This window comes from Melospiza melodia, chromosome 24 (genome assembly GCF_035770615.1).
Source record: "Melospiza melodia melodia isolate bMelMel2 chromosome 24, bMelMel2.pri, whole genome shotgun sequence".
NCBI classification, from domain to species: Eukaryota; Metazoa; Chordata; class Aves; order Passeriformes; family Passerellidae; genus Melospiza; species Melospiza melodia.
The window spans coordinates 9403157-9416213 of NC_086217.1; the positions used below are offsets into that span (position 1 = coordinate 9403157).

At 45.4% G+C, this 13057-nt stretch overlaps 1 protein-coding gene across 1 annotated transcript in view; it reads right to left on the bottom strand.

Annotated features, from left to right (window-relative positions):
- The window catches only part of SMURF2 (SMAD specific E3 ubiquitin protein ligase 2), a 60530-nt gene extending 59746 nt beyond the window's left edge, over window positions 1–784 (bottom strand). Inside the window, exon 1 of the mRNA XM_063175947.1 lies at window positions 675–784. Within this exon, the coding sequence (XP_063032017.1) occupies window positions 675–726 (52 nt within the window). The 5' untranslated portion in view covers window positions 727–784. The remainder of the gene's footprint in view (window positions 1–674) is intronic.
- Between the last annotated feature and the right edge of the window lie 12273 nt (window positions 785–13057).

The window sequence follows — 13057 nt, forward strand, 5'->3', positions numbered from 1 at the left end:
TCTTCCCAGCATGCAGGTGAACCGTTTTAATGGTACTTTAAAATACCAGAGGTCAAGTGGTCTGGAGGAGGGCAGGACAAGGCACTTCACCCAAGAACTGAACAATCATAGAAACACAGAATATGCTGAGTTGGAAGGGACCCACCAGGATGGTCGGGTCCAGCTCCTGGCCCTGCACAGGAGACCCCAAAATCCCTCCCTGTCCCTGAGAATGGGACCAAAGGCTCCCGGAGCCCTGCCAGCCTTGGGGCTCTGACCACTGCCCTGGGAGCCTCTCCAGTGCCCAATAGTCTTAGCTGAGGAAATCGCTTCAAAACCCCGACAAAACAACAACAATAAACAAACAAAGAGATCAAAACAAAGAGTGTGGCAGTTTCTTTCGAGTTTACACCGAGAAAACGAAAGGAAAATAAACGGCAAAGTTGGGGTGCGGTGGCTGAAGTTCGCCCAGGCGGCTGCGGGCCCCGGGCCGGGCGGGCGGCGGAGCCCGGACACGCCGAGCCGGGGCCGAGGGGAACCGAGCGGAGGAAAACCGAGTGCAGGGAAACCTCGTCCTCCCCTTCCCTGCGAGGCCTCAGGGGCCGCTTCGGCCCCAGGTTCAACCTCAACGACACCCGGAGGAGCCGCTCCCGCCCCCCGGCCGGGCTGGCCCCGCGCCCCCGGCCCAGCCTCACCTGTCAGCCGTAGCTTGACGGGCCCGTTCCGCCGGGCCCCCGGGTTGGACATGGCCCCGGCCGGGGCTCCCCCGCCGCTGCTCCGCCAAGGGCTCGGGGGAGGCGCGAATGGAGCCGGGCCGGGCGCTCAGGGCAGCGGCGGCCGCCGAAGGAGGAGGAGAAGGAGGAGAGGCCCGGATGTGCCCAGCGTCGCCATGAGCGGGGCCGGGGCCGCGGAGGAGGAGCGGAGCCTTCCCCGCTTCCCTCCGCTTCCCCGCCCCCGGGCCCGAGCACAACAAAGCCGGGACGGAGCCACACGGACGGACGGGCTGGCGGCGAGCTCGGCTTCTCTGCTCTCCCTCCGTCCCTCCCTCCTGCCCCGGGGAGGCCCTGCCCGCCCTCCGCGCCCCGCCTCGGGTCAGCCTGGGGGGGGAACGGCGTCAGGTGGCGGCGGAGGCCTGGAGCTGCCGGCCAGGGAGGAATGGCCGTGTCCTGGGAGGGCTGGGGAAGGATGGGGGAATGGCCGTGTCTTGGGAGGGCTGGGGATGGGGAACGATGGGAGGAATGGCCGTGTCCTGGGAAGGCTGGGGATCGGAAAGGATGGGGCCGTGTCCTGAGGAGAACTGGAGTTCAGGAAGGATGGGGGAATGTCCGTGTCCTGGAAGGGCTAGGGAAGGGTGGGAGGATTGGCCGTGTCCTGGGAAGGATGGGGGGAATGGCCGTGGCCTGGGAGAACTGAAGATGAGGAAGAATGTGGGTAATGGCCATGTCTGAGGTGAAGTAGGAGACTGGGAAGGTTTGGGGGGACGGCTGTACCCTGTGAAGGATGGGAGGAATGGCCGTGTCCTGAGGAGAAGTGGAGATCGGGAAGAATGTGGGTAGTGGGCAATAGCTGTATCTGAGAGGGAGTAGGGGACTGGGAAGGATGTGGAGAATGGCTGTGGCCTGGGAGAGCTGGGGATCAGGAAAAATGTGGGTGAATGGCCAAGGTGGGGAGGAGAGGGTGGCAGAGAGGTTGTATGGGGAGTTGGGACAGGAAAACCGAGGGTACAAATGGGAAAAGACATGGCAGGAGAATTCCGAGGCAGGCTGAAATGGGTGGTCCCACGCAGGAGTGCTGCCGATCCATGACAGTATTCCCCATGGCCAGGGTGTGACAGACCAGCCCTGGAAACTGTTAAACTTTGGACCAGTTTGGTTCTTATCTGCACTGTGTAGAAATCAGCAGTTGGCTTCTGTGAACTGCCATTCGCAGAATAATAATAATAATAAAAAGCCTTGCATCCATGCCATGTTGCCTAATTTAACTCCCACCCTGTGGGAAAGGTGACCCTTTCCAGAGTTTTCCCAGCTCTGCAACACACTTCCCATGAGGAGAGCTCCATCAAAGTCATGGGCAGCTTTCTGCAGGGCCAGAGGGGCCTCAAGGGTGAGAAAAGCTCCCAGAAAAGCTACAAACGTTTCCACAGTCAATGTTACTTTAGAAGTTTAAGCTCTAACATCACACACCTACTCTTACTAATACCCTACTGGTTTGGTCATGTCACTGCTCTGGCTTTTCCTGCTGAGGTAAGCTGTGAATTGTTATCATGTGGGCAGTCAGAGATGAGGATCCAGCCATGGATCCCCAGCATGGGATGAGAAGATGACCTGTGCTTCACTGAGTTCTTCCTGTGGCTGCCACAGCCCAGGGGGTTTCCTCTCTGCAGTTGCACAGAGCTGAGCTGTACCTGTGCCTTGAGTGTCCCATCCTGACAGAGCTCAGAGCTTGGGCCTCGTTAATTCAAACCTGGGCGTGCAACTGATTTTTTTTTTTTTTCACTGAAGGCCTTGGAAGTGCAATGTGGTTCTCAAAGCTTTCCCTCCATAAAATGTGACCTCCCCTATGTTGTACATAGGGACTCACGTCCTGTTCCTCCCTAAGTACCTTAAGTGCCATGTGGAGATTTCCAGTGCTTCCTGCAGTGGTGGCTCTGCTGCTCCAGTGTCACTTCAGCAGGGAGCAGAGGAATCCTGGGATCCCTTCCTTGGCCAGGGCTGTGCCTGTCCCCTCTGCCATCAGCTGTTTATCACAAAACCAGCAAGTATTAGACACCAACCTCCTCCACAGCACAGCCAGAGCACAAGGGGAAGCATTGGTTCAGTGCTTCACCACTGGCTCAAAAGAGGAGAATTTGAAACAATTAAACTCTAAGCAGCATTTACTATAAAACATAGACAATATACCTATGGATTTTATGGCTTTACATTGCACTGAAACAGTTAAGAAGTTACTTTGTAATGGTTATGTAAATTAACACACCCCAAAGACATTCCAGGTGTCCTGATTCTTGCATTAAAAAAAAAAAAAAAAAGAAAGAAAAATCAGCATTTGTAATTGAAGGTCATACTATTAAAGTTTCAATCTGTTACAAATTCACATATCCATTTCTCAATCCAAGTATATAAAGCAAATGGCTGATGGTTTGAAAGTATTGTGACATTACCTGGCCATGAAAAGAAAAAGAAAAATATAAAGCTACTTTTCACATACTTAGCATATTTCTAGATTTTTCCTAACATGATGATTATTCATTTCTGGGGTCTTGCAGTGCACTTTGGACCCAACATTCAATAATTCTGCTATAATTTGACAAAAGTGCTTAATGTTGTATTAAACATAGAATTCTTTCTACATGAACTTTTTCTAATGGATAACTAGTGTGTCAGACATTAATTGAAATGCCAATATTTAAAAAAACCCTTTGGGATTAAATACAGTATTTCATTGTTCAGTAGTTATATGAACATTTTAATGCTTTCATTAAAAGTGTTTTTTAAAGGTCATGAAGCATACTTGGTTTCAAACTGCTTTTCAGAAAGGAACTTGCTGAACTATAAATTTTTCTAAGGTTTTTGGACATGCTGCTCACCTTTCAGTGAAAACACTGTGATATATTGCAAGTGTTAGAGCATTAACTGACAGTCTGTGCATTTGGGTCAGCATTTAAAATGTGCTGCCTGCAGGATGGCTGCTACTGCTGTGCATTTTTCTTCAATATGTGCCATATTTGATTTTATTTACTTAATTTTTAAACAACCAACATGACTTGAGCACTGTGACAAATCCATCCCAAATACATCAGCGACATGTGGGACAGTCCTGCAGAGCAGGTGTGTGTTTAACAGGGGGAGAAGAGGGGCTCCAGCTCCCACCAGCCTGGCAGGGCTGGGTCCCAGTCAGGTCAGGACCAGGTGCTCTTGTCCCTGAGGTGGGGAGAAGGACCTGGACCAGGCTGAGACACCCAGAGGCACCAGGTGCCAGCTGCTGCTGCCTCCCTTCTCTTTGTGCCAGGCACAGAGCTGTGCCTTGGGTGTTCCACAGCTCTTTGTGTCCTGTCCTATCTCCCAGTGCTGTTGGGAAATGAGGATTTTCTCTCACTGTTCACTGAGCAGAGCTGCCAGGCAGGATTTCAGCTGAGCAGCTTCATGAGGGACGAGTGTGAGATCTGCAGGCAGCAGAGCAAGGGAAGCCTGGCAGAGCACCAGGAACTGCAGCAGTGCAGGGGACCAAAGGTGCTGGCAGTCCCTGGTGGTTGAAAGTGCTGCTTTCCCAACCCAGGAATCCCACTGGAATGTTATGATCCAGAGGTTCTTGAGCCAGCACTATCCCCCAGATTCTCAAAATATTCTCAGATTAACAGAACCAATGTCTCGCTGATCCTGCTTTCACTTTCAGAAGCCAAGAACTTGCAGCAAATTATCTTTATGGAGCTCCATTTCAGGAGATTTCACTCTGGCAGGGCTGATCCTGTGAGAGAGACAAGCAAATATCACCAGAGCTGCTGCAGAGCAGGCTGGTGTCACTGAACAGCACATCCTTTCAGGATGAGGTAGCTGCTGGGATCCTCAGGGATGGGAGTGCCTTGCATCACCCTGCAGATCATTTTGGATGACAGCCTTGTTGGAATTGGGAATTCAATCCAACTTCTTCAGGCAGAGCTTCTCAGCTGAGCCACTCTCTAAAGGAGCGGAGGAAAGTGTAGGAAAGGGGCAAGGTCAGGCATCTTTAGGGCACCAACAGGGTGAGGAATCCACAAGGAGAAATAATAGTTGGTATCATTGTGATATCACATCAGTGGTATTGGTGTCATAGGAGTGAAACATTGAAGAAGTATTTAGAAATACCAAAATTTCATCTGTTCCACAACTACACAAAAAAGGGCTTTGATTTCTTGAATTTACCAAGAGGAAGAAGGAGAAGGTTTTGCTTTTCCAGGTAGTTCTCAAAGGATTTAGTGATTCTGGACTGCAGGAAATGTGTACAAACATCTTTAACCAAGTAGTGTTCATTTTCAGAAGAGGATGGTTGTAGTTAATTTTTCAGAGGTGAGGTCCTCCCCATCTTTAGAAATGGAAGAGTATACTGGAAACTCATTCCTTGGCATGTGGAATGTGTTCAAAGCAAATCAACATTTAAGAATTACATTCCATTTCTTTCTGTATATAGGTTTAATCACAGCATATTCCTTCAGCAGTAATGAGAGCTGGCTGGTATTACATCACATTCTTCCCCAGTTTCTGTAAAGGTACCAAGAAAGCAAGAGAGCTCTGCCCCTATTATTATGATTTTGTAAGTTAATTAACAGGTTAAAACTATTTTCCTGAGACAATAAAAAAAATTAAATTATCTGGATTGTATTTACTTCTACCAACCATCATTTACTGAATTTCCCAGAGCCTGACTTGGGTGACTTTATAGACACCAGCCCTGGAGATCATGGAGTTAAAGATGAGTTGATCAGCAGAGAATTACACCTTCATTTCTTCTTTCTCTATGATGTATTTCCATTGTATGTATAACTGATAATGCTAAATGCCTATTTTGCCACCTAATGGTGTAGTTCTGAGAAATAAAGTACTATAGCAGATTACATCTAGGCAACCCTAAAAATTTTTAATTGATCAGGTTTCATTTCATCTAGAAAGATACATTTGAAATATTTATGAAAGTCTGTTCCCTTTCTTATCACATCAGTATTTTTCTTTTTTTTTTTTTTTTTGGTAAAGTTCTGTTAATCTGGCCCCAAAAAAACAGAAGAATGAAATTGTGAAGAATGATGAATGTTTCTACCAGCAGCTTTCTCTGCCTCTTTGTTAATTTACCTGGTTAACTCATACCCTTTCAAAGCATTCATCAACACCTTTTCTTGCAAAGGGCATTGTTCTCCTTGTCTGCCTCTTTGGCTCAGGTTTTTCTTCTAAACCCTCCCTAAGCCAATCATAACTCCTCACTGTAGCTAAAGTACTTCCTGAATTCATTGCAGATCCATCACATTTTTGTCCTGTTCCTGAATGGAATTCTGTCCTCCCTGAGGCTTTCTGTTACCTTCCCTGCTGCTCTTCTGTGCTAAAAGAAGCAAACCCTACTGCAGTCATGTATAAAATGCTTCTGTATTTCAGGAATCAAGATAGGGAACAAAAAATTTCACCTTGTACAAGATTCCTTTTTTCCCTTTGCAGATTATGAAAATTGTCTGACTGGAGGATTATTTGTGTTGCTGCTGAATGGAACAAACTACATGAAAGCATTGAGATGCACATGCTTAAATATCTGCTTTTACTCTGTTGCTGCTCAGAGACAAAGAGAGTTAACCCAGCAGAGGAGGACAAACCTATCAGAGCTCTGGGATGAAGAAACATGTCTAGACAGGGGCTCTGGTTCTCACTAAGGCTCCCTTTGGCATGCAGAGACAATGTTTATGCAAGAGGTCAAGAATCAATCCATTTCTCAAGCTGGAGCTGGAGATGGAGCTTTTCAGGAGAAGAAACTAGGAAGGAAATCTCCACCCATGTGCTGGCTCCTGCAAAAGGGGACAGCAGCTTGGAGCAGAGACACTGTGGCCCTCTGAGACAGGATGTGTCTTGGGGAAATGATGTGTCTCTGAAGGGAAATGACTGCAGCTGTGGCCACAAAAAAAATGCATGAGCTTCCATATCACAGGATTTTCCAGTGGTTAGTCACTAAGATAACTTCTAAGTCCATCCATCCAGAACAGATTAGTAACTGATGCACAGATATTCCATGCAGTTCTCTAGCCATCTTATTTCCTCATCATGTCCTGCAGGACAGCCCCATCCTAATGTGACTTTAGCAGAAGGAGAAAAGGGAGAACAGGCTTTGAACATGGAATAAATAGATGTGTTGTGTTTTATTACTAGACAGGGGTTGAAATCTAATTTCTGAGAGGGTTAAATCTGTTGTGAAAAACCATGTCCTGCCTGGGCAGATGGTTGGAGGTGACACCCATGTGCCAGCCCAGCCCCTTGTGTAGCTCATGTCACCCCTGTTCTGTGCTGCAGGATGTGTCTCACAGCCCAGAATCTACTGACAGGTGCTGCACAGCATTTTAAGAGCCCAGCACACAGGACAGAGCCCAGCTTCAGTCTTCAAGCACAGTGATGTGTCTTAGGCTTAAAATACATTCCCTGACTTGTCTTGATTCAAAATCAATGGGACTCCTGACTTGCAGTACAAAATCAGCCTCCAAAATCTTGGGCCAAAAAAATCTCTGTCTGAAGAATATTTCTTTTATTCTTCCATGATTTCTACTTATTTATCCATAGGACACTATCAATAATACAATTTCTTTTCTTGACTCTTGGACAATTGGCTTTGTCAAGTGCTCTGAGAAGTATGTGCTAAATATTCCAACTGAAATGAGGGAGCTTTCCTGAAAAACCACACGTTCCCTTGTGCAACTGCTCTGTGCAACTTTCTTGTGTTTTGAATGAAGCAAGTGCAGAATCTCATCTTTAGATTTCCTTGCCTGATACAAAGCAGGTTCCTAGAAGACCTTACAGAAGAAGACAGTCCTCTCTTAGTGAATGCATCAAGAACTTAATTTACTGCTGGGCCACAACATCTGTCTGCAGATAGGGTCTGATTCAACTTGTGTATTGTCCCAGAGCTCAGACAAATGAGGTGTTTTGACGAAGAATCTCAGCCCAAGTAAGTATTTAAAGAGTTGACTTACAGCAACTGTTTTAAATCAACCACATTATTTAACCACTAAAGGAATATCAAACCTTCTCCAATCTTCCTTATTCCCCGTGACCCAGCATCAATTTGAAGTAATTATTTTGTCATCTGCAAAAGGTGAGCTGTAAAATCTCCTGTATTGCAAATCTGTGAGTTTTAATTATGGTGGTGCTGCTGAGGGCAGGGTGCCACTGCTGGGATGCCAGGGGCTGACTCAGCCCTGCTGCTGTAAACTCACCCTCAGCCCCTGGTGATGAGCAGTGAGGCACTGGCAGGTGATTGCCCTGTTAAATCAGCCCTGCTCTGCCCAGTAACACCCCACTGGCACCACAAGCTCTGCTTAATGCTGTGCAAGAGGTAACAGCTGTGATACAGCTTCCAGCCACGCAGCCATGGCAAGCAGAGAAGATTTCCTGGCTCTCCAAAAGCCCTGGAACATTGTCTGATAAGCCTTGATAATTTGGCATAATTACCCAATTCTCTCTGGCCATCATGACTTATCCAAAAATCCAGAGATGAATGTTCCAAGCTGTACAGAATTCCACATGTCAGGGCTTATGATGAGGTTTAAGAGGAGCAATTTATCCCATTCTGACCTGTTGCAGGGACTGTGGCTGTTAGGGACAAATTCAGCCACAGATGGACAAGAGGCTGGCAGCAGACTCCTCTCATGTTGGCAGGGGCAGTGTAACCACCTAAACCAGCCCCCACCTCATAGTTCTGATTCTCTCTGTTTCTTCAAGCAAGTGGAAGTTTTTCCATGTGTGTCACTCAAGTTACTTCCAAGTATTTCCATTCAAGAGAAAAGATTAATTCCAGGAAATGTATCAAGTTCTAACAATGTTGTCCAGTCCTACAGGTAGTTGAATGTGCAAGGTTCAAACCCAAAAATAGCTCACAAAGCCCTAACCCCATGGGATGATTATTTTCTGCCACGGGGAAGCAGGCACTAAGAGTCAGATGAGCTGTGCAAACCACATCTACTCACAGTTCTGGGAATTGCTGAAAGGAGCCCAGGCTGTCCAGCTTTGGAAACTTCTTACATGAAGTCTGGAGACATTTATAAACATGCTGTGTGAAAACTAAATCCATAAATAAGCTCAGTCATGACACAAAAGCATTTGCAGGTTCAATAAGCTCAACAATCCCTCTTATTTTTTAAAGAAATCTTATTCCTAATACCTTCTGAACTGCAGAAATACCTAACCTATCCACAGGCTGTACTGGTTTCTTTTGTGCTTCCTTTTAACAAAATCACCCACAAGTCCACTGTGAAATCAATTTGAGAGGATTTAAGATAAAGTTATCTCTAAAAATAACTCTAAAATATTTCATTTTAAAAGCTACAAAGCAAGGTTTTATACCAGGTAGGAACAGCACTGATATTTAAGTAGGTTAGTGGGTCTAGTGAAGTGCTAAAAGTAACCTAAAGCAAAATCTGTCACCATGTATCTTGATCATTCCTTTATTCCACTCTTGAAACCCTTTAAAATAGAACTGGAGGAAAGGTAATTTTCTCCTTTTCTTTTTACCATTAATATTCAGGGACAACATGTCTAATTAGGCAACGTGTCTAATGAAAGATGGGAGGGCTTGGCTCTTCAGTCAGATATAATCACCCTGCAAGGAGACACATCCAGCCCCTCTGTGCACATGTTCTCATTCCCTGACTGCAAAATTCAGGCTTTTTGGAGCAAATGTCACCTCTCATTTGTCCTGCAAAGCACTGCACAGTTTGGTTACAAGTTTAACAAACCCTTGGATTATGTTGCTAGAAAGACATTATGTTCCAATTTGGGTCTAATGCAGTGGGCTGGCTATGAAGAAGTAAGCTTACCCTTCAGTTAAAGTGGTTTCTGTTGGGGTTTTTTTATGTCATGTTTATTCCTGGGTTGCTTTTTTCTGTTTGTAACTACAGCACACTGAATTCTGTTGACAGCTGCAAATCCGGTTTGCAATACAGCAGATCAGATTTTGTGTCCTGCAGCAGGGCAGGATATCTGCATGAGCTCTTGGTTGTACTGAACAGAAAAGTTTTTAAAGACAGTTTGGAAAAAGCTGCAGGAGTGGGCTACTCTGATTTTTCTTAAGTAATTTTTAAGATCATTTGCTATTAAAATTGGATTTATTAAAAATTATTAGGTCCCCATTGCCAGTCTCCCTCAATCCCCTCTGTTTTGCCTTTCTGAGTTAGTTTACATCTTGCAGAGCTGTTCCACTCCCCCTCTGCTTACATTTTCCTTCCCTAATCCCTGTCTGGCCCCAGACTGCAGGTGTTGATACACACTTCAGTACAGATGGGGTAATAGCTCCAGTTTAAGGAGCTACATAAACCAGTATTTGTACACAGATGAAAAATTCCTGCTCCATTCAAGTCAGGTTTGCAAAGCAGTTCTTCATTAGTGGAATGTGGCTGTCCTGCCTGTCCCATCCCCCTGCCCTTGTTTCCCCAGATTGGTCATGTTCTCTCTCTTATATGTTATATGAACTGCAGCAATTGGGTTTTTTTAGCCATTAGGGGAAAGGAAATGACATATGGAGAGAATTCAAGTCCCTCCTCATTCCTAGAGAGTCTCTCCAGAAATTCAGTGTGCTGAGCTCCATCCAAGTGTCGTTTCCTGCTCAGAATTGGGAAGGGGATTGGAGGTGGGAGGAGAAATGGATACGTAACATTAAATTGCTGCTTCTGATTAACAGCACATTCTGCACACAATTTCACAGCATTGCTTTGAACAGAACTGAGCCTCTGCAGCCCAAATATGTGGAGCAATCCACTGATGAAAGAGCTATTTTTACATCTGTTTCATATAGTGGGTAAAAATGAAGTGATTGGGATGGTGGAAATGTGCTTTGGAGATTACTGAGGATTTTCTGATAACTTTGTACCTCCAATCTTCCATATGCCCACAGAGCATTATTAATACTCCTGGTGGCACAGCTATTTTACCACTGTGAAGCTGCACACAAAGCAATGTGTTACAGAGAAAAAATTAGGCAGCTTTCCACTATTTTATATATATTAATATAGAAATGTGTGTATGACCCCATGATTTCTATATATGTTGAAAAAAAAGACCTTCAAAAGATGACCCCATGATTTTCATTCCACATTGCAATGCAAATTGAGAAAGATATGAAATAAAGGAGAACGATTCCTCATTACAAGCTCAACAAAAGAGGCAGTGTAGTTGTGATCCAAACTCCCCCACAGTGAAGTCAGTGCCATTGATTTTGCTTCCAGTGTGTCAGTCAATTGAAACTCTGTTCCTGGTACATGATTTACACATCACTTCTGGAGCAGGCCCATTGTTTTATTCAAATGATCAGCACAACACTTTAACGTGGTCAAGCAAGTTGTGCTTGGTAAGAACTAACAGGATTTTTCTCCATCCTGCTTTGTTTTTTCTCTCCCCTCCTGGTCCCTTTAAATCCCAATGTCACTTCCCTCCCACTGATGGCACTCCCAGGGCAGTGGGTGAACTGCAGCCTGCAGAGGGGCCATGGCTGTTCCATGAAATCTCCTGAAATCTCCTGAAAACTCCTGAAGTCTCCTGGCTGCTGTGGAAGAGCGTCCATTTCCTGGAGCCAGAGTGAGGCAGCCAGAGCTCTGCATCAGCAGCAGGACTGCAATCCAGTGACCCTTCATCCATAGGAAGTGCTACGAAACTCACAGCAAATCAATTCTCCCTCAGCTGTCCACAGGCTGAGTTTCTGCCCTCCTCATGTCAGTGCCATTGCCTGGATCAGTGAGCAGAAAGTGCTCTACAAACACAAGGGACAGCTCTGCACACTCAGAGCAGGAATCCTCTTGTGAATGGATTTTCCTGAAATTTCCAGTTTCAGGGAGTGCACCCCTCCCACCCTAATTCCCTCTTAGCCTTTCTTCCTAATGTTCCTCTGAAGGCCAAAGGGTTAATGTGCTTCCTGTTAGGTTTTAAGTGAAAGTAGTGACATTTTCCTCTTTGGGTCAAATATAACTAAACACAATTAACCTTCATTAATTACTTCTGTTTTGACTAACAGTGCCTCTTCCCGAATTTACACACTTCCCAAAGTTTAGATCTGTACTTAAATCTGCATCATACCTTATCAAAACAGAGCTTCCATACTCCTGGGATAATCCCATATTCAGCAAGAGGATAACAGTGACCAGAGGTGCCATGGGTTAACTGCAGGGACAGACATCAGGATTCCCAGGCTCCAGGTGAGTTCTGCCAGCAGCTTTCTGAATGGCTGTGGATAACTTTCTTGTGTCTCAGTTTGCTCTGCTGTAAAATAGATTTAGAAACAGAAGAGATCTGTGAAATATTGTTGGGTAGTGAATTCCTTTTCCTGCAGAACCACAGCTGCTTCTTGCTGCTGATACACTACTGTGGTTCTGTGCAATTTAAATCATTCTGGATAGAGTAGCAGGAAGCAGCTTTGCTTAAGAGAATAGTTCAGTCTAATTCACAGGAAAAGAAAAAATAGATTTCTACTGGTTTAACCATTCCTAACTTTCCCACAGTTTAAGCTGCTTTTCCTGCAGGGGAAAGTGAACAGAACTGCATGCCTGCAAAGTCCCAGCTCTCCTGCAGAGCCTGGCACCTTGGGGAACAGCAAATGGAACAATCAGCCAGGCAGCATCTGCTGCCATCAGAATTTCAGAGGCAGTTACGTTTCTGAGATCTCAGACTGCAATCTTGCCATCACTCCACAGATAAAACAGCATTAGCAACAACTGCATTCCAAGCCAGTTGATGTCAGCAGGGGTCTGTTATTGTTGCTCTCAGCACAGAGGAGTTGGCAGACTGACACACAGGCCACCAGACATTGATTCCAGCCCTCGTCCTGAATGAGGCATTTGACACATAAAGAGGACAAGCTCTTAAATTTGACTGGGCCATGCACTAACCCCCCCCCCACCCCTCCAAAAAAACCAAACCAAACAAACTTAAAAAACAGGGGCAATAACATTTCTCCTCTTCTTTTTTGCTCCTACCACTTTTTTGAAGCAGAGACATATCCTCATGGGTGACTGTGATCCTAACCTCAGAAATAGTTTGCATTTTCTTAGAATAAGGAGTGACTCACCCCAGTCACTTACTCATAATCATTGTAGATTGTTGTTTGTGGAAATACATGCTGCCAACAGGGCTCACTGGTGGATAGGCTGGACACATTTTTCTTGGATAAAAACAGTCTCTGGCCCCAGAAAGTTAATAATTAAGCCACTGAGCTGTCAGGTACCTAAAGATTTTGCAGTGTTCTATTATTAACTCAATATATTGGATAAATCTGAAACAAGTAATTCAGAAAAAAAGAAACCGAGAGAACACTATTGAACAGTGTTCTGCATTTACTATACAGAGACACAAAAGCCAAATTACTTGCTTTGCAAATG